The sequence below is a fragment of the Ochotona curzoniae genome, unplaced genomic scaffold (assembly GCF_017591425.1).
Source record: "Ochotona curzoniae isolate NIBS_2020 unplaced genomic scaffold, NIBS_Ocur_1.0 contig_3255, whole genome shotgun sequence".
In the NCBI taxonomy this organism is placed as follows: Eukaryota; Metazoa; Chordata; class Mammalia; order Lagomorpha; family Ochotonidae; genus Ochotona; species Ochotona curzoniae.
In genome coordinates, this window is record NW_024465777.1 from 5,040,436 (window position 1) to 5,061,478 (window position 21,043).

Below are 21,043 nucleotides of genomic sequence, written 5' to 3' on the forward strand. Positions count from 1 at the left end.
GCTTGTTCCATGTCTCCTGCGTAGGTGCAGGGCCATTCTCTGCTGCTTTTCCAAGCAATCAGCAAGGAGCTGGGTGGAAAGTAGAGCAACTGGTGGCCTTGTGGAATGCCAGCACTTGCAGGTGGAAAATTAGCCTGTGGAGGCATGGCACCTGCCCCAAGGGTCGATTCCTTTTGAAGCTCTTCCTTCAGGCCCAAGAGACCCAAGTCTATCTTCTTAGCTGTCCTTCCCACACCCCCCAGGCGGGAAAGTGTAGACTGAGGCTCCCATCCTGGGGCTCTAATCTAAAGCGGTCCTTACATCCAGAAACACAGAGGAAGTCTTGTGGAGTTCCTGGGACTCTGCGGGGTTCCGGGCTAGTGTGCCAGTGGGTGTCCAGAAGTGGTCTGAGGGAGTCTTTTACGCAGTGATGGAGTGGGTGGTGCGTCTGGGTAACTAATGGCAACCGAGTGGGGCCAGCCAGCTCCGGAGGAGCGCCTCAAGGGCTAAAAACTACGACTCCCAAGATGCTCCGGGGCTGAACCCGACTTTCCCGTCCGCCCACTGGCTGCCGGTCCCTCGAGCGGCGAAGAGGATTGGGCACGGCGGAGCGGGACTTCCCCCACTAGCAGGTTAGTAGGCGCCGCCGGCAGCAGACGTTGACCCGGCGCGGGGAGAGGAGCGAGGTGGAGGGGGCGCCCGGCTCGCCATTCTGGAAGCGGCCCGGCGCCGTCTCCGTAGCGTAGCTGCCGGCAGTGAAGTGCGGGGCAGGGGCGGAGACTGCGTGGCGCAGGCGCGGTGCGGGGCTTCTCCTGGGTCCCCAGACAGCTGGAGGAGATAAACAGTGGAGGAGGAGGGAGGGGAGTGCGTGTGTGAGAGCGCGCGAGGGAGTGTGAGTGTGTGTGAGCGCGGGTGTGAGGCGGTGCGCAGGGGCGGGCGGAGGCGCTGTCCGGCCCCGGCCAGGCGCGGGGCGGGGAGCATGGGAAGGGGCTAGAGCTGCCTGGGCCCCTCAGCCCCCTTCCCGGGATCGCGCCCCCACTCCCGGGAGAGGGGCCGGACCCCTGCCGGACGGACATGGGCTCCTGAAGTTGCGCTGCTGCTGGTTCGGAGAAGAGACCTGACAGGTACGGGTCGCCGCCGCCGCCCCTTTGCTCTCCCTAGGGCGCCTAGGCGGAGACCGGCTCTCGCAAGCTCCGGGCACACGGGCCGTCCGCTGCGGGCCGGCTCCAGCCGTGCCGGCCTGGGGAGGAGTGGGGGGAGCTGAGACGGCCCCGCCTCGGAGCCCCCGGGGTCCCTGGGTTGTCCTGAGTAGGGGGCAGGCCTCGTTGGGGCGGAGGGCAGAGGGGGCGAAGGCGGAGTCGGGGTGCGAGGAGACCCAGGACCGGCCAGGACCCAAAAGGAAGACAGTGGGCGTCCCGGGAGGCACTGCCGAGGGAGAGAGGTGGAAGTCGTCCCATCTCGGGATTCTTTTTGCGGAGTTTTTGTTTGACGTCTGATCTGGCGCTGGTCTCCGGAAGCTGGGGGGCAGGTGAAAGTGCTGGGAGGGCGGCACTCAGCCGACCTGCTGCCTTAGCTGTCCCCTCCCCTTTTACCCCTTTCTCTTTCTGTTTCTCCCTCTCGTTCGTGTGTGTGTGTGTGTGTGTGTGTGTGTGTGTGTGTGTGTGTGTGTGTGTGTGTCGCGGTCAGGCTTCTAGCAGCCGCAGATGCCTTTAAGTGACCCATCCTGGCACTGAACTGAACTTTGCCAAGGTGTTTCCGCCAGGCCATGGCAGTGCCTGGAGAGGGCCTTTGCCCTCTACTGGCTGTCCACTTCAAAGGGGAGCTAGGGAGGGAACGAGCCAGCGGGTCTGGTGCTTGCGACTGCAAACTGCCTCAGGAACCCCCTTTGCCAGCGCGGTGCTCTCTGGCTTTCTGCCCCTCACTCCGTGTACCGACAGGGAGTCTTGGAGAAGAATGTCAGGACTCAGGACGGATGACTAGTGTCCCGCAGCCTGGCGTGACCATTTCACTCAGGGTCTTTCCTTTATGGCTTCTCGCCTGCCGAGACTCATGGTAGTGCAGCTTGAAAGTTTTCCTCCCAACTTTGGAGTTGAGCAGCCTGAAAGGGTGGGTGTCTGTCGTCGCTGTTTGTTCCAAGGATGAGGTGTGTGATCGGGGTAAAGTGGAAGAAAACCCTTTCGAGGGTACCTTCTGACCTCCAGAGCTGGAGAAGTGCCCACCCAGGCACAGGTGTGCCCACGGTGGTCTACACTGAGCGTTGCCCTGGAGTGGCCAGGCTGGCCTCTGTGTGGGAAACGAGCTGGTTTCAGTTCTGACTGTGTGACTTTAGAGGGCTTGAATCGGATCTTTGCTGTGGAACATAATAAGCAAATGGAGCAAGAGCAGCTTCTTGGGGCTGAGTTCAGGCAGACAGTGCAAGCAGGACACCTTTTCAGTTAGAGCTGCGCTTGTGCTGCTTAAAGGATGAGATCTTGCTGTCTCGTTACTCTGGTGACTTGGTTGGGTGCACTTGTAAGTCATGTCTCAGTTTGCAGTGCTTTCGAATTAACTCTCAAGAATGGCATAGTGCTGTCCATGTTTTTTCCTGGGACACTCATTTGCTGTCACTGAGGGAAAGAGAATGTATGTATTGAGCATTAACAATTTGCCAACTTCTGTTGTTGCTAAAGACTTTTTAAATTATTTGTTTTTTAAAAAAGGTTATTTTTATTGGAAAGGCAGATGTACAGAGATGAGGAGAGAAAGAGGAAGATCTTTATCCGATGATTCACTCCCCAAGCAGCCGCAATGGCCAGAGCTGAGCTGATCAGAAATCAGGAGCCTGGAGCTTATTCCAGGTCTCCTACGTGGGTGCAGGATCCCAAGGCTTTGGGCCGTCCTCGACCGCTTTCCCAGGCTACAAGCAGGGAGCTGGATGGGAAGTGGAGCTGCTGGGACTAGAACTAGATCCTAAAAGTGGTCCCCGCATGTTCAAGGCGAGGACTTTAGCTGTTAGGCTTTCATGCCGGGCCCCAAAATTACTTATTTTTATTGGAAAGCTAAGCCTAATTAGGAGCCTCCAGGTTTCCCATGTGGGTATCAGGAGTCCAAGCATTTGAGCTGCTTTCTCTCCCAGGTTATAAGCAGGGAACAGGATGGGCAGTAAAGCAGTCAAGACATGAACTTGGATCATATAGGTTGCAGATGCTTGCAGGGAAAGAATTAGCCTGTTGAGTCACTACACTGGCCCTGGGATTAATTTTATTTTTATTTGAAAGGCAGTGTATATTACAGAGAGGAGAAACAGAGAGAACTTCCATCCACTGTTTCACTCACCAAATGACAACAATGGCCAGAGCTGAGTCCATCTGAAAACAGAAGTCAGTCACCAATATGGATTTAGGAGTCTTAGGACACCAGCCATCCTCTGCCAGGCTGTAAGCAGGGAATTTGGTCAGCAGTAGAATAGAATAGCTGGGACTAGAACCAGCACCCGTGTGGGATGCTGATGCCATAGCTGGGGGCTTAGCCTACTGTGCCATGCTGGTGGTGCAAATTTGCCGGTTTTGAGCTTTAGAGTTGTCTCACAATGGTGTCTTTCCTAGCTGAAAGGAATTCAGTATTTTTGTTTTATAAAGCAATAAGTAAAATTTTTAAAGATTTATTTATTTTTTTATTGAAAAGTCAGGTATACAGAGAGGAGAGATAGAGAAGATCTTCCTCCCTCCAATGATTCATTCCCCAGATGGCTGCAGTGGGTGGAGCTGAACCACTCTGAGGCCAGGAGATTCTTCCTAGTTTCCCAAGCAGGTGCAGGGTCCCAAGATTTGGGCCATCTTCCATTGCATTCCCAGGCCATAAGCAAGGAACTGGATGGGAAGCAGGGCCACCAAGATTACAACTGGCACCCATTCTGTGCTGCTTTGTCACTCTGTAAGTAAGCAGCTGGATGGGAAGTAGACTAACCAGGATCCAAAGCAGCACCTATATGGGATCTTAGTGTTTGTGAGGGGAGGATTGGCCAATTGAGCCATTGCGCCCAGCCCAGGAATTCAGTATTGACTCACTGAGCATGCTTGAAGAGCGTTTTCACACACCTGGTCTTCAGAAACTGGAACGTTTAAAAAAAAAAAAAACAGCCCTGAGGCCTGGTGCGGTGGCCTAGTGGCTAAGGTCCTCACCTTGAGCACGCTGGGATCCCGTATGGGTGCTGGTTCTAATCTCAGCAGCCCCGCTTCCCATCAGCTCCCTGCTTGTGGCCTGAGAAAACAGTCAAAGATTGGCTCTACTCCAGCTGTTGCAGCTACTTTGGTAGTCAACCAGCAGATGGAAGATCTTCCTCTCTGTATAGCTTTCTAATGAAGATAAAATAAATCTTTAAAAAAAAAGCAGCCCTGCGCTATAGCTCAGTGGTTAACTCCTCCCCATATGGGTACCAGTTTATATACCAGGAGACCTGGAAAAAAACTTCTAGCTCCTTGCTTCAGATCAGCTCAACTAACCATTGCAGCCACTTGGTGAATGAACCAGTGGATGGAAGACCTTTCTCTCTGTATCTCCTTCTCTGTGTAAATCTACCTTTCTGATAAAAATAAGTATATTTTTTAATGCCTTTAAGGCATAATGGTGTAATATGTTGAACTTCATCCTGCAATGCTGTCTCCCATTTGGTTACCATTTCTGGCCATAACTACTCCACTTCTGATCCAGCTCCCTGCTGATGTACCTGAGAAAGCAGTGGAGGATAACTCAAGTGCTCGGACCCCTGCATCCACATGGGAGACCTGGAAGAAGCTCCTGGCTTCTGCCTGGCCCAGTCCCTGCCATTACAGCCATTTGGAGTATCAGATGAAAGTTTTCTCTCTTTCTCTCTCTGTGTGTAATTTTGCCTTTAAAATACATTTTAAAAATAAAGCTGTATTTATTTTATTTGAAAGTCAAAGATAGAGATCTTTCATCTGCTTGTTTACTCCTCAGATGTCCACAATGGTCAGGGCTGGGCCAGCCAGAGCCCAGAGCTAGAAACTCCCACCCCAGTGTCCCACGTGAGTAGCAGGTGCCCAAGTACTTGGACCATCTTCTGTTTTCCTGGGCCCAGAAGGAGAAACCTAGATCAGAAGTGGCTCGTGGGTGATGCTGGCATTGCCGGTGGTAGCTTAACACCTGTTTGAGTTCTGTCTGCTCCACTTCTGATCCAGCTTCCTGCTGATATGCCCAGAAAAGCAGCTGAGGATGGCCTGAGTCCTTGGACTCATGCACCCACATGGGAGACGTAAAAGAAGTTTCTGGCTCCCACTTTTGGTCACTGAGGTCTTCTGATGAAAATTAACCAGAATGTGAAAGACCTCTCTGTTCCTCTCACCCTGCTATTACCAGCCCCCTGGCAATTCTGCATTTCAAATAAATAGATCCTTTTTGTGTGGAGAAGAAAAAAATAAGTTATTTATTTGTTTGAAAGTTATATTGAGAGAGGGAGAGACAGAGATCTTTCATCCACTGGTTTACTCCCCAGATGGCCACATTGTTAAAGCTGGTGCAGGTTGGAGTCAGGAACTTGAAACTACATCTGAGAATCCCTGGTGCAGGGCCTCAAGTATTGGAACTGTCTCCTGCTGCCTTCCCAGCTCCAGTTAGGGAGCTCATTGAGGGGCAGAGCAGCCTGGGATCTTGCTGACGCTCCCCTACGAGGTGCTGGCATCATAGGAGGTAGCTTAAGCTGCTGTGACACAGCACTGACTCCTAATTACTTTTTACTTTTCTTTTAAAATTAAGGAACATGGTCTATATGCACAGTTCTGAGTGCAAAGAAGGGACTGTAGACCGTGTCATGGTGATACTGCCTTTTCTTTGGGCCTCTGTTTTGTTTTGTTTTGTTTTGCTTTGTTTTAACTTAGAAAGGCAGATACACAGAGATAAGAGACAAAGATGTTCTGTCCACTGGTTCACTTCCTGAGTGGCTGTAACAGCCATTGCTGAGCCAATCTGAAGCCAGTAGCCAGGAGCTTCTTCCAGGTCTCTGATACAAGTGCAGGGTCCCAAAGCTTTGGACCATCCTTACTGCTTTTCCAGGTCACAAGCAAGGAGCTGGATGGGAAATGGAGCAACCAGGATATAAATTGGCTATGGGATCCTGGCAAATACAAGGCGAAGATTAGCCGGGCCTCTGGTTTGGTGGCTGTTTCTTTCCTTTTATCCACACTGTTCCAGATCTTCCACTGGCTGTTTGGGAACCTCTGCAGTATTAGTATTTCATGTTCAATGAACCCGCACACCCCATAGACTGCTTTCATCTTAGCTATCACTTCTTGAAAAACCGGAGTCCCTGTAATTGTCATGAGAAAACAGTCCCTTGATTAAAAAAAAAAAAAAAAAGAAAGAAAGAAAGAAAAGATTTTAAGAGGCAGATAAAGAGATCTTACATTAGCTTGCTTTCTCCTCAAATGTCTGCAGTGGTCCAGACTGTGCCAGGCTGAAGCCAAGAGCCTGGAATGCCATCCAGGTCTCCTGTGGTGGCACGGGACCAAGCACTTGGATCCATTAGCAAGGAGCTGGATTGGTAGTGGAATAGGCAGGATATGAAGCAGACAGACAGCTGCCTAATGTGCTGTGCTACAATAGTACCCCCCAGTCCTTTGATGCTGGTTGGAATATATCCCAAGAAGTGACTGCCATTTATTCAGGGTCGGATAGGTGATGTGCTTGCTACTAGAAAATATCCTTTATCTCATATGACTCAAGTCTGTGCTGTGAGTTGAGAATCATCTTTCCAATATCCAGATGAAGACACATCTAGATAAGTCCAGTCACACAGCTAGTAGAAGAACATGGGCATGCACTCCTGGTGTCTGCCCTGTTGTCCTGAGCTGCCCCTGGTACTGGCACATGAGGAAGACCCAAGAAGATCAAGACCAGGAGCCTGGTGAACACAGTACCTGAAGCATTGCCATGGGGAATGAGAGCTGACCTTTCTTTGAGTCTAGAAGACAACATTAGAATTGACACGAGAATGTTTGGCTGTCTCTCATCCAAGTGCTAACCAGACCCAACCTTGCCTAGCTTCCAGATCAGAGGAGATCAAGTCAGTGATGAGAATTTCCGAAAGGAAAATGGGCTGTCCTGTAAGGCAGTGATGTACCCATCATTAGAAGTATTCAAGCATAGGCTTTGCTACGTCATTCCAAGGATATGATGCCAGGGGAAGGGGGTTATACTTATGTAGGTATTATACTCACTAATTTTTCAGTGTTTTAAAGTCTGTGATCCTGTGGGATGTTCTAAAACTTTTCATCTGTAAAAAATGAACATTGAGTACTAACTAGGTTACTTGTTAGATGCTTTGATACTTCATTTAATTCTCAGAGAATCTATAAAGTAGAATTATTATCCCGTCTTTAGCAAGGAGGAGGCTGAGGCTCCCGAAAGCTGAAAATAGGCTGATGTTTGTTGTTAATAGTTAGTGGTGGTAGGGCCCATATGTAAATCCATGTCTGCCTCTCTCAGCTGTGTGGCCAGACTAAACCGTGTGTGTTCTGAGGTGTGGCTTGCATCTGGGTAGAATGCGGCTATGACAGTTCTTGCTGTATGGTGAGTTTAGGACAGAAGGGCGTACTGTGTGCTTTTCCAGTAGGCCTCGGCAATTGCCCTCCAGACCAGTGACTTGGGACTGAAGCAGAACACCTCTGGGTCTGCTTCCTCAGAGGGGATGGCGGCCTGCCTGTGGCCCTCAGATGTTGGGACACATTTTTTGTGCTCTTAGTAATAGTTTTAGGCTCCTCAGAGAGCTTTGTGGCATTTGTGACTAACACCTGAGAACCTTGGAGCCCCGGTAAGGGCAGGGTGCACCCAGCAGGTCCCAGCATTGATGGGCGTTTCAGAGAGCACCCCACTATGGATGGAGAAGGAGTCTGGGCTCACCCTTGGTGTGTTGGTGTTTACCATCATTTAGCATGCACAAGGTCACAACGGCTAGGGCTGTGCTGAGAATAATGACCCTTAATCCTCCCTGCAGCTGTCTGTGGTGGGATTAACCCCATTTGCACGCAATGGGGGCAGGATCAGACCTGGCCCACCCAGGAGCTGTCCAGGGGTGTCCTGAGGGTGCTGTGGGGTCAGTGCCTTATTCACAACTCCTGCATCTGCTTGCAGAAAGAGTGAAGTCGCTTATCCCTGACCCTGATAGGGAGCCATTCTCAGAACCAGCACCTGCAGTTAAGGGCCTGGGTGTTGAAATACCAAGGGCTTCCTTGGTCCCCTCTCAAGTCATGAGTCCAGAAGTAGCCCAGCTCCTGAGAAAGGAAGCATCTTCAGAATCATTGACTTACCTTGAATCATTGGTTTACCTTGACCTTTCTGCTAAGAGTAAAGTGAGAGGGTGGAACTTTCCTTTAAAAGGTACTCTGAATTGTGCCAGAGTTAAGAAAGCGCCAGTTAAAAGTAGATTCAGGGCCAGTGTGGTAGTGTAGCACAGTAATCCTCAGCCTCCAGTGATGACATCTCATATGGCAGCTGTTTAGAATCCTGGCGGCTCCACTTCCTATCCAAATCCCTGCTTATGGCCTGGGAAAGCAGTGAAGGATGGCCCAGTACTTAGGCCCCCATACTTATGTGGGAGAAGCTTCTGGCTCCCAGCTTTGGACTAGCCTAGCCCTGGGCATTGTAGCTATTTGGGGAGAAAACCAGCAGATGGAAGATCTTTTTATTTCTCTAATTCTTTCAAGTAAAATAAATAGATATTCTTTGTTTATTTAATCTGAAAGGCTGAATGAGCAAGAGAGGGAAAGACAAAGATGTTCCATCTGCTAGATCACTTCTGAACTGGCCATAACAGCCATGTCTAGACCAGGTCAAAGTCAAGAATCAGGAACTCCATCCTGGTCTTCCATGTGAGTGGCCACATCCGTGTACCTGAGCCATCTTCTGCCTTCCTGGCTACATTAATAGGGAGTGGGATTGGAAGTGGACCAGCCTGGATGTGAAGTAGTGCTCTAATATGGGATGCCACTGTTGCAGAGTAAGAGTTAACCTGCTGTTGCCCCAGGGGCATTATTATAAAGCTAGATCTGAAGTGGCCAGCCTGAAGGTCGAGTCATTGTCCATTTGGGATTCCAGTATCTCAGGCTGTGGCTCTACCTGCTATGCCACTACACTGGCCCCCTCGTGGGTATTCGTAGAGAGAACTGCATTATCGGAGTATGTTCCCTATTGTCTGTGTCTTTCTACTCCCTCGAGGGCTAGTGAGTCTAGGAGAAGGCTGCAGTCACTCCTCTGCTGTGAGAAGCAACACGTCTGGAGGAAAGAGGGTACAGGTGCTCGGGGTTCTGTTTTTGGTTTGGTGCTAGCTAACTAGCAGTGTCTCCCAAGCATCATAGAATAGTGTAATTGGACAGCTTGTCTGATTTCACCTCTCACTTTACAGCTGGGGAAACAAAGGGAGCCAGGGAGCCAAAGGCAGGGGCAGGTCTGCCGCACAGGCCCCTGTCCTTCCAGTCCATCCTCCTGGGCACCAGCCCGAATGCTTCTGTTCTCTCTTGTTAACTAATTACTTTCTTGGGATTATTGTGAAGATCAAACTAAAAACAAGAACCAAGATGCTTCTCCAAGTATTAAAAACTCTGCAAGAGAATCATGCTATTATTCATTGAACAAATACCAGTTGTCACGTGAAGTTCACACATGAATCATGAGAAACTGGGAGGGTTAACAGGTGAATCAGCTTAAGAACTGGTCCTGAGATGCTTTTAGTGTTTTAGGGAGAAGCCAGCTAACCACGGACGGACATAAGAAAAGGTAAGAACTAAATTGTGATAGTAAGGTAGAAAAAAGCATTTTGTAATTTTCTTTTTGAGATATAACTTATCTAACATAAAACTTACTTTAGGGCCTTGTGCGCAAGCCTAGGGGCTGAAGTCCTTGTTTTGCACATGCTGAGATATCACATGAGCGCTTGTTCTAATCCCGCATTCCCGCTCCCTATCTAGCTCCCTGCTTGTGGTCTGGGAAAGCATTTGAGGACGGCCCAAAGCCTTGGGACCCTGCACCTGAGATCCGGAAGAAACTCTACTCCTGGCTTCAGATTGGCTCAGCTCCAGCTGTTGTGGCCACCTGGGAGTAAATCATTGGAAGGAAGATCTTCTCTCTGTCTCTCCTCCTCTGTATATCTGACTTTCTAATAAAAAAACAAGCAAATCTTTAAAAAATAAGTGACCGCCACTGCCGGTGCTGTGCCAATCCGAAGCTGGGAGACAGGAACTTCTTTCCAGGTCTCCCACACGGATGCAGGGTCCCAAGGTTTTGGGCCGTCCTTGACTGCTTTCCCAGGCCACAGGCAGGGAGCTGGATGGGAAAGCGGGGCTGCCAGGATTAGAACCGGTGCTCACATGGGATCCCAGTGTGTTCAAGGTGAGGACTTTAACCATTACCCCATCGTGCCGGGCCATACTCTATTATTTGAAAGACAGAATGACAGAGGAAAGAGGAGACCTTCCATCTGTTCATTCACTCCCAAAATGCCCATAAATCCATAATGGGTTGGTGCTGAGTCAGGCCAGCTGGAACATGGGAACTCAATCCTGACTTCCCTGTCTTTTTCTTCCCAGGATTGACATGGTTATCTGTGTTAGTTATATATGATTAATGGTTTTCTAATTAGTATTTCACACTTAGTCACTAATGGGATCTTATTTTTAAAGATTAATTTTATTGAAAAGGCAAATTTACAAAGGGGAAAACAGAGGGAAGGTCTGCCATCCACTGATTCACTCCCCACGTGGCTGTAACAGCTGGAGCTGAGCCAATCCGAAGTTAGGAGCCTCTTTGAGTGTCCCACTTGGGTACAGGGTCCCCAGGCTTTGGGTCATACTCCACTGTTTTCCCATACCAGAAGCAGGAAGCTGGATGGGAAGTTGAGTACCTAGGACACAAACTGGCATCCATATGGGATACCGGCATTGAAAGGCTGAGGATTAGCCATTGGACTATTGCTGTGATCCCAAACAGATGAATGCATACCTGTGCACCTGTTGTCCTGTTTCATGTGTATCTTCCCTACTTTCTAACTACTGCTTTGTTTTGTTTTATGATATAGCTCTGGGGTTGTCCATGCCTTCCCCAAGGTCCCCCCCCGCCCCCCCTCGTTGATTTCCCCTCTAGTTTTACAATGGATGTGCTTCATGAACTGCTGCTTGATTTTTAAGGTAAAATTCACAAATACTATTTAGTGTACTAATGTTGATTGTGTAATTTGACAAATAGGTACACTGGTATAGCCCACATTCAAAGTGATATACAGAACTTTTCTCTAATTCTGGAAAGTTCTAAGTGACCTTTCCTTTCCAATCTTCCACGACTACACTGAGGTTTGTGTGTGTGTGTGTTTTAATTCATTATAGTTTTGCCTGTTCTAGAACATAGAATTAGAATTGTATAGTATTCTCATGTTTTTATGTCTAGCTTTGTCATTCATCTGAGACTTGTTCGTATTGTCTTTTTTAGTAGTTCCTTTGTGTTTTGAGTTATTGTTTTCATAACTTCATTGAGATATAATGAGCAGTTCACACATTTAAAGTACTCAAATTAAATGTTTTTAGCATATTCAGATATGTGCAAAAATTAAAAACATTTTTTATTTTTTCTTTAATGAAGAGATTATCTGTTTACTTGAAAGAACCATAGTGAGAAAGCAAAGAAACCTATGTATTGGTTCAGTCCCCAGATGGCTGGAACAGCCAAGGCTTGAGCCAGGCCAAGGCCAGAAGCCAGAAACTGCATCTAGATTTCCTACCTGGGTGTCAGGGACCCAAGTACTTGAGCCATCTTCCACTGCTCTCTCAGACACATTAGCAGGAAGCTGGATTAGCTGTGTGCTGGGAGTTGTGGTATAAAGAGTAAAGCCACTTGCTACAATGTCAGCATCCCACATGGGCTGGGATTCATGTCCAGCTGCCCCACCCGGAGCAGTCTATCTCCGTTGGAGAGGGCCGAGAAGGTCCTGGCTTTGGCCTGGCCAGTGTTGGCAGTTGCAACCATCTGGGGAGCTAACCAGAGAGTGAGAGGGAGATCTCTCTCTCTCTCTCTTTCCCTCTCTGTCTCTATTCTGATTTCCAAAACCTTTTTTAATTTTTCATTTTACTTTTGATATTGTTTACATAGTTGGATTCACCCCCATGTGGACCCCCGATTAGGATGAGTTGAGTGAGGTTTGGAGGAAAGTAGGTGGGACAAATGCTTCCATTTTTTATTCTCTTATATCTCTTGAGGGGTAAGGTGGGTGGAATGGGACTGCTGCTTGCTATCAGACTACAGCACCCAGGTATAGAGGATGATCATTTGGTGATGTTTTAGAAGACCCCGTTGGGGGGGAAGAGTGTTCCAAGGGTGTTATTTGAGTGGTTTTGATAGTTCTGAGACATTGTTGGCTTCATTGCAGCAGGATTGAGAAAATCTTTCCAAGGCCTGTTGGGCAACCAAGTCCACTTCAGTTTGCATCCATGGGGCCAGGAACATGTTGCAAAGCTTGGTCAGGGGAGTGGTCCAGCCTTCTGCTTTCCATCCTCTAACAAGGCACTCCACATTGTCTGCTGGCCCAGATGAGCTGGCAACTAGCTGCAACATCCTCCATGTGCATCTGGGCATGCTGGCCACTGCACAGGCATCAGGAACTGAGGACACCCAGTCCCAATACATGCACTCCAAGGTTGGACCATATCTTTCTCTCTCTCTCTCTCGCTATATATATATACGTATATGTATATATATAGAGAGAAATATATATATATATATTTAAAGATTTATTTATTTTTATTGCAAAGTCAGATATACAGAGAGGAAGAGAGACAGAGAGGAAGATTCCGTCCGATGATTCACTCCCCAAGTGACCGCAACGGCTGGTGCGGCGCCAATTGGAAGCCGGGAACCAGGAACCTCCTCCAGGTCTCCTACATGGGTGCAGGGTCCAAAAACATTGGGCCATCCTCCACTGCCTTCCCAGGCCACAAGCCAGTGAGCTGGATGGGAAGTGGGACTGCCGGGACTAGAACCAGTGCCCATATGGGATCCTGGCGCATTCAAGGCGAGGACTATAGCCTCTAGGCCATGCCGCCGGGCCTGACCATATATATTTTGATTTTCCTGTGGCCAGGGTTTAAGTTCAGCCATCTAGCTGGGGAGTACCCCAAGAAATCTCAGCTGGGGTGACCTCAAGGTTGACTCTTATGTACACCAGCCAGTGTAAGATAAGGTTCGGTCATGGAAAGTGATTCAGCAGAGGGAAAATTCATGCCCTGCTCCTCCGTTCCCCACCCCCACCAAGCCCTATCCATTCCCATCCACCCCCCTGCCTTGCCATTATACTTTTCAGATAGCGCTTTAAAATAATATCCCATTATATGGATATACATTGTATTTCTCTGCTCATCATTGTTGGACGTTTGAGTTACTTTCATCTGTTTGCTATTACGAGTCAGGCTGCTTTAGTTTTTGTGTAGATACTTTGTTTCTGACAAAGATGTGTTTTCCTACTCTTTGGGCATTCCAAAACTGACAAAATTTGATGAAAATATTCTACCTTCTGTGACCTGGAAACCTCAGTGCTAGCTTCATGTCTGGGAGTGAAACAAGGGAGAATTGTTACATCCATCCTGCTGAACAAATATAACAGGTGTCACCAGATTTTAGTAGTTTCATAGTTGGCTAACATCTGTTGTACACCAATTAGGATCAGGTGCTAGGATGTGTCTTCATATTTATGTATTTTATCAGTGTGTTTCTCATGGCATCACATCGAAGTAGGTGTTAACATCCACATTTAACAGCAAGGAAACAGAACTCAGAAAAGTTAAGTAAGGTGCTTAAATAGGTACTGAGGGTGCTAAAGTTCAGGCCCTAAATATTATAAGTTTTTTTCCTTCTTCTACATGGCCCAGGGCCAAGGAAAATGGTACACTGTGAAATGGCTGCTTCCACATATCTGAACATTGTCCTTTACTTTTTTTAAAAAAATTTATTTATTTTTATTGCAAAGTCAGATATACAGAGAGGAGGAGAGACAGGGAGGAATCTTCCATCCGATCCAATAACTCACTCCTCAAGCTGCCACAACGGCTGGTGCGGCGCCAATCCGAAGCCAGGAGCCAGGGACTTCTTCCAGGTCTCCCACGCAGGTGCATTGTCCCAAGGCTTTGGGCTGTCCTCGACTGCTTTCCCAGGCCACAAGCAGGAAGCTGGATGGGAAGAGGAGCTGCTGGGATTAGAACCGGCACTCATATGGGATCCAGCACGTTCAAGGTGAGGGCTTTAGTCACTAGGCCATCATGCCGGACCCCTGTCCTTTCATTTAAAAATTTTTTTTTCTTAAAGATTTATTTTTATTATGTTTTTATTGGAAAGGCAGATATGCAGAGAGGAGAGACAGAGAGGAAGATCTTCCGTCCAATGATTCACTCCCCAAGTGAGCACAACGGCCAATACTATGCCGATCCTATGCCGATCTGAAGCCAGGAGCCTCTTCCGGGTCTCCCACACGGGTGCAGGGTCCCAAAGCTTTGGGCCGTCCTCGACTGCTTTCCCGGGCCACAGGCAGGGAGCTGGAAAGGAAGCGGGGCTGCCTGGATTAGAACCGGTGCCCATATGGGATCCCGGGCATGCAAAGCGAGGACCTTAACCACTTGCATCACCGCGCCGGGCCCTAAAAAAATTTTTTTAAAGATTTATTTATACTTATTTGTATGGCAGATTTATGGAGGGGAAAGAAAGAGAGAAAGCGAGATCCCCCATCCTCTTTCACTCCTCTAATGGCCTCAACAGCTGGAGTAGGCTGGTCCAAAGCTGGGAGCCAGGAGCTTCCTCAGGTTCCCATTCATGGGTGCAGGGCCCAAGGACTTGGGTCATCCTGCTGGTTTCCCAGGTTGCAAGCAAGAAGCTGGATCAGGGGCCCAGCGCGGTGGCGCAAGTGGTTAAGGTCCTCGCCTTGCACACCCGGGATCCCATATGGGCGCTGGTTCTATCCCGGCAGCCCCACTTCCCATCCAGCTCCCTGCCTGTGGCGCGTGGAAGACCCGGAAGAGGCTCCTGGCTTCAGATCGGCATAGGATCGGCCGTTGCGCTCACTTGGGGAGAGAATCATCGGACGGAAGATCTTCCTCTCTGTCTCTCCTCTCTGTATATCTGCCTTTCCAATAAAAACATAATAAAAATAAATCTTTAAAAAAAAAAAAAAAGAAGAAGAAGCTGGATCAGAAGTGAAGCAACCAGGACCAGAACTCTGCTGCCCATATGGGAAGCTGGTGCTATAACCAGGATTGGCCTATAGAGCCACATACTGGCTCCTGCCCTTCAGTTTTTAGATACAATGAGTAATCCTCACAGATGGACTTTATTCCAAGGTTTGTTCACTTCAGGCTCTTATTGCTGGTGCCCTTTTTTCACTATGTGTGGGTTAATTCCTCTACTTTGAACTGACCGTTGGATTTTCTTTTAAGTGTTATTTGTTTGAAAGGCAAAGTGAGAGATCTCCCATTCACTAGTTTACTCCCTAAATCTGCACCAGTAATGTCTGGAGGCAAGAACTCCATGCAGGTCTCCTGTGTGGGACATAGGAACCCAAGTACTTGGCCCATCAGCTGGCATCTCCCAGGGAACATAGCAGCAGGGATCTGGACCAGAGGCAGAATGAGAACTCAGTCCTAGACACTGGAATATGGAGCTTGGCAGCTTCATATCCACTCTAAATTTTCTCACTTTCCAATAAATACATTTTTGCAAAAAAGAAAAAAGTTCATGGAAGAGATGGGGTTAAGTAATGACATACTAGATATCCTGCAGTTCCAATAATAGAATTATTTTTGAGAGGTACAACATCTGCATAGCAACTCCTGTGTTTTTGACAACATTATGTCATATGTTTTCCTGTATGCCATAGATACTTTTTAATATAGTCTTTATATTCTCAGCTCTGAGAATTAGATTTCTTTCTTCCTTTTCTGTTGAATGTCTACATTATAGTAGATAGAATCCTTAAACCTTTGTACTCTAACTAAAGAATGTTGGGCCTGGCACAGTAGACTTATGGCTAGAGTCCTAACCTTGCATGTCCCAAGGCGCTGGTTCCAATGCTGGTGGCCCCATTTCCCTTCCAGCTCCCTGCCTGTGGCCTGGGAAGGCAGCTGGGGATAGCCCAAGGCCTTGAGACTGCACACGTATGGAAGACCCAGAAGGGACTCCAGGCTCCTGGTTTCGGATTGGCTCATCTCTGGCCATTGCAGTCACTTAGTGGATGAACCAATGAATGACAGATCTTCCTCTGGCTCTCCTCCTCTCTGTGTATCTGATTTTGCAATAAAAATAAATCAATCTTGAAAAAAAAAGTTTGACTGAGCTTTTGTGTTCTGCTAACACATTAGCTCTTGGTGTTATTGGAGCTTTAAGTGTGAAAACCAGGTCACATTAACAGCCCTCCTTAGAATGAAGAATGCACATTGACATTACCTGTGGTCTGTTGACAGCCCCAATTTTGTATTTGTGTTTTCCAAGTTACGTTCTTATTCTTGCAGATGTTCTTTTAATTTTCTCCACTGTCATTTTGTGCTTTCTTGTAAGTTGTATGAATAAATGATTATAAACAAGACTTATTATGCCATAAGTTCCTTCTGAATTCACTGTCCTGGCTATTCCTTTTCAGTCATTTAGTTAAATTTGTCCTTTTCAATCCCTCTCCAGTTTTGTTGTCCCTGATACACAGTTAAGGACAATCATAGTGTCAGCTCTGGAAGAAAAGGCTGTGTTTGGCTTGTTCTCTAATGTATTTTCTTTTTTTTTTTTTTTTGTAAAGATTTATTTATTTTTATTGCAAAGTCAGATACAGAGGAAGATCTTCCGTCCACTGATTCATCCCCCAAGTGACCACAAGGGCCGGAGATGAGCTGATCTGAAACCAGGAGCCAAGAGCTTCTTCCGGGTCTCTTCTTCCAGGTGCAGGGTCCCAAGGATTTGGGCTATCCTCCACTGCTTTCCCAGGCCATAAGCAGGGAGCTGGATGGAAAGTGGGGCTGTCAGGATTAGAACCGGAGCCTGTATGGGATCCTGGCACGTTCAAGGCAAGGACTTTAGCCACTATGCTGTCATGCAAGGTCCCTTTAATGTATTTTCAAAGCATAGCACTATTTGGGCATAACAGGCATTGAAAAATTTATTTGTTAAAGATTTGTTTTCTCTTTTTTTAAAGATTTATTTATTTTTTTATTTATTGGAAGTCAGATATACAGAGAGGAGGAGAGACAGAGAGGAAGATCTTCCATTCATTGATTCAATCCCCAACCTGCCACAATGACCAGAGCTGTGCTGATCCAAAGCCAGGAGCCAGGAGCTTCTTCCGGGTCTGTTTCTGGGTGCAGGTTCCTAAGGCTTTGACCATTCTCAACTGCTTTCCTAGGCCACTAGCAGGGAGCTGGATGGAAAGTGTTGCCACTGGGGTTAGAACCAGTGCCCGTATGGGATCTTGGCATGTTCAAAGTGAAGACCTTAGCCGCTAGGCTACTGCATCGGTCCCTGAGCATCTTTTGTTATTTCAGCTTCCTACTAATGTGTGCCCTTGGAAGCTGTAGTTGATAACTCCGACTGTTTGGGTCCATACCTAGAGGGGAGCTTTTAGCCTCAGTGTGGCCCAAAATTAGGTATTGTGAACATTTGGACAGCGAACCATTGGGTTCAGTCTTTCTCTGTCTGTGTCTCTATCTTTATGCTTTTCAAATTGATGTACTTATATATATAAGATGACTAGATTATACGTCAGGTTTTTGCAGGTGAGATTTCGTCAAGGTCCGATTATATCTTTTATTTGAAAGATAGTGACTAGGGCAGTGGGGTGCAAGTTAATCCTCTGCCTGTAGTGCCAGCATCCCGTATGGGTGCCGATTCCTATCCTGGCTGCCCATTTCTGACCCGTCTCCCTGATAATGGCCTGGGGAAGTGATAGTGGTGGAAGATGGCCCAGTTCCTTCGGTTTCTGACTCCTGATTTTGGGTTGGCTAAGAAAGAAAGAAAGAAAGGAAGATAAGGAATGCCAGCATCATGAACAGTGACTTAATCTCTTCCTTTTTCTTTACACTTCACTGGGATTTGGGGTCAGCATGGTGTAGTAAGCTAAGCCACTGCCTGCAGTGGGAGACCCGAAAGAGCTCCTGGCTCCTTGCTTCAGTTTGGCTCAGCTCCTGCCATTGTGACCATTTGGGGAGTGAACAAGCGGATGGGAGATCTTGTCTGCCTTTCTCTGTATAGCTCTGCCTTAACCAATAAAAAGAAATAGATCTTTTTAAAAAAAGTAAATATCACAGTGATAACTGTTCATTTCAAAAGCAGCATGTTATTGTGATATAAGCATTTCCTTCCATAATTAGAGTTTCTTATTGTTGCTAAATATTTGGCCATTCATTATTTAGACGTTTTTTGTTACTGGATACTAGGGTCATTTTAGTTTTTTTTTTTTTTTTTTTTTTTTTTTTTACTGTTAGAGAATCTGGACCTTTATGTCTTATTTTGGATCCTTTATGGTAGCATTTCAGAAATGGGATTACTTGGGGCCAGCATTGACAGCAGGTTAGACCACCTGTGATGCTGGCCTCCTATGCTGGCATGCTGAGTAAGGTTTCAGATACTACCCTCCACTCCTCTTCCCTGCTGATGCACCTGCGAAGTTCATGGGAGAGTCCACGTGCTTGGACCTGCTCCCCATGTGGGAGACCGGGATGGGGTTCTGGCTCCTGGCTTGCTCCTAGCCCAGTCCCAGTTACCAAGGCTACTTGGGAGTGAACTAGTGGGTAGAAGATCTTTTTCTTGCTATCTTTCCCTCTGTGTCGTCTCTGCCTTTCAAATAAATAAGATTTTTGTAGAAAGAAAAAGGTGGAAATATGTGGTCTTTCTAATCAACAGGTTCTATTACAGAAATTGGTTTCTTCAGGGGCTAGTGCCTGGGACTGGAGCTTGGTACAGTGGTTACACATCCCATGTTCATATCCCATGTCTAAATGCTTGAGTTTGACTCCTGGCTCTGCTTTGAATCCTTGCTTCCTGTTAATGTGTGCTCTGAGAGGCAGCTCATGGCTGAAATATGTGGGTCCTTGCTTTGTACATGTGGAACCAGGATTTAATTTTGGGCTCCTGACTTCAACCTAGCCTCCTCCCAACTATCGCAGCCATTTGGAAGTGAATTAGCCGGTTAAGATATTTGCATCTCTCAACCTTTCAAATTAAAAAAAAAAAAAAAAAAAAGAAGAAGAAAAAGAGAAAGAAAAAAGTCTTAAGATCTCTCTTTTGAGAAAAATTTAAGTGAGACTAGAATTCAACTTTTGAAGACATTGGGAATATTTCATTAGATTGGATTTTCTAGTCTTTTTTTCCTCTTTTTTTTTTTTTGTTTGTTTTTTATTGGTCTTGTGTTTTGTTGGATCTTGTACATGGTGACAATTGTATTTTTTTTTTTAATTGTTTGGTACAATTTTGTGTATGCTGGGATTCCCCCCCAAACTCCCACCTCCTGTAAGACTGACAATTGCATTTCTTTCCCACTCTGATTCTGTGACTGTCTCAAAGATGTGTAATTGCCCCACTCCTGAAGGGCCATGTTGGTGATTATAGCATCATAGAAAATTATCAACTTAAAATTTAGCCTACTGTAGGTTTATTGAATTTGGAGTCTTGCCTATGGTCCGACTTGGCAAGGACAAGATTACATGGGCTTTATGTCCTGTGTTTCAAACGTTCCCCATCCATGTAACAATTGAGTGTTCTGTCTGTGATGTTGATTTGATTTTGGGGAGAGCAAAGCTGAAGGTCAAGGATTTGAATCATGATTTTTTTAAAAAGTTTTATTCATTTTTATTGGAAAGGTAGATATACAGAGAGGAGAGACAGAGAGGAGGATCTTCCGTCTGATTATTCTCTCCCCAAGTGACCACAATGGCTGGAGCTGAACCAATCCGAAGCCAGGAGCCAGGAGCTCTTCCTGGGTCTCCCACACAGGTGCAGGGTCCCAAGGCTTTGGGCTCCTCCACTGCTTTCCCAGGCCACAAGCAGGGAACTGAATGGGAAGCGGGGCTGCCGGGATTAGAACCAGCCTCCAAATGGGATCCCGGTGCATGCAAGGACTTTGGCTGCTAGGCCACGCCGCTGGGCCCTTGAATCACAATTTAGGGTTTGGCCCGGGTATTATGGCCTACTGATCCTGTCAATCTGGACTCTAGCTATTATGTGTTGTTCTTTTCCTGGGTATACTATCATTTTCCTCTACTCCTACCCCTGGTCATACGCCTTCAATGTTTCTTTCAGTGGCTTCCTGTGATTGTGAAATTCTGTCTTCCCCATTCCAGAAGTTGGTCATCACTATGGAGCAGGGCCAGTTCACTGTGCCATGAATTATGCCAAAAGCCGGTCTACTTTGTGGGTTGGTGGGCTGTTTTGGGGAAAATTGGGGTTATAAAGCCAACTTTTTCCATTTTACAAGGTTTGATTCTCTCCTCTCTCTTCTCAGATAGCTAAATGTGTGTCTTGTGGACCTGGGCTTGGCTGGAATGCTCAAGGGTCCTGAAGATTCTTCTGTAATTTCCTTCTGTTGAATCCGTTAAGAGAAGATGGCAAAAGTTAACATAACTAGAGACCTCATTCGCAGGCAGGTCAAGGTAAGCAGCACAGATGTTTGAACCTGAACTCAAGATCCTTCCCCACCCCTGCCACCCACAGCTTCAACAACCAGAAGACCATGAGCTAGAGTCAATTGCCAGAAGTCAGTTAAGTAGCAGACATTCCTCAGCCACTTTTATCCAAAAACAGGGGCTTTGTATGGCTTTTCCTGTCCCAGAACTTGTACCTGGGCAGCTAAGATTATGTAGGTCCATGAAGGAGAGAAGCTATCCAAGAGTCATGCACAGGCTTGCACACGCATGTGTTGGTGGGAGCTTGCAGAATAAAGTCATGGAGCTTTCTCTTGTTGCTCCACTGGAACCTGGGAGAGTCTTAGTCCCAATTCTTTCTTTGCTCAGCTGTACTAAAGCCCATCCTTATATGCAGAAGACAGTCTGATGCTTGTATGATGAAGGGATGG

General features: G+C 47.1%; 1 protein-coding gene across 3 annotated transcripts in view; it reads left to right on the forward strand.

Annotated features, from left to right (window-relative positions):
- The first annotated feature begins 782 nt into the window (after positions 1–782).
- WDTC1 (WD and tetratricopeptide repeats 1) overlaps positions 783–21,043 on the forward strand; it is a 56,339-nt gene continuing 36,078 nt past the window's right edge. For 2 of the 3 annotated variants that reach the window (XM_040979660.1, XM_040979661.1), the window contains exons 1-2: positions 783–1,103; positions 20,474–20,621. In XM_040979660.1, coding sequence (XP_040835594.1) covers positions 20,574–20,621 — 48 coding nt within the window. In that variant the 5' untranslated portion in view covers positions 783–1,103; positions 20,474–20,573. The remainder of the gene's footprint in view (positions 1,104–20,473; positions 20,622–21,043) is intronic. The other variant, XM_040979659.1, reaches the window with a different exon arrangement.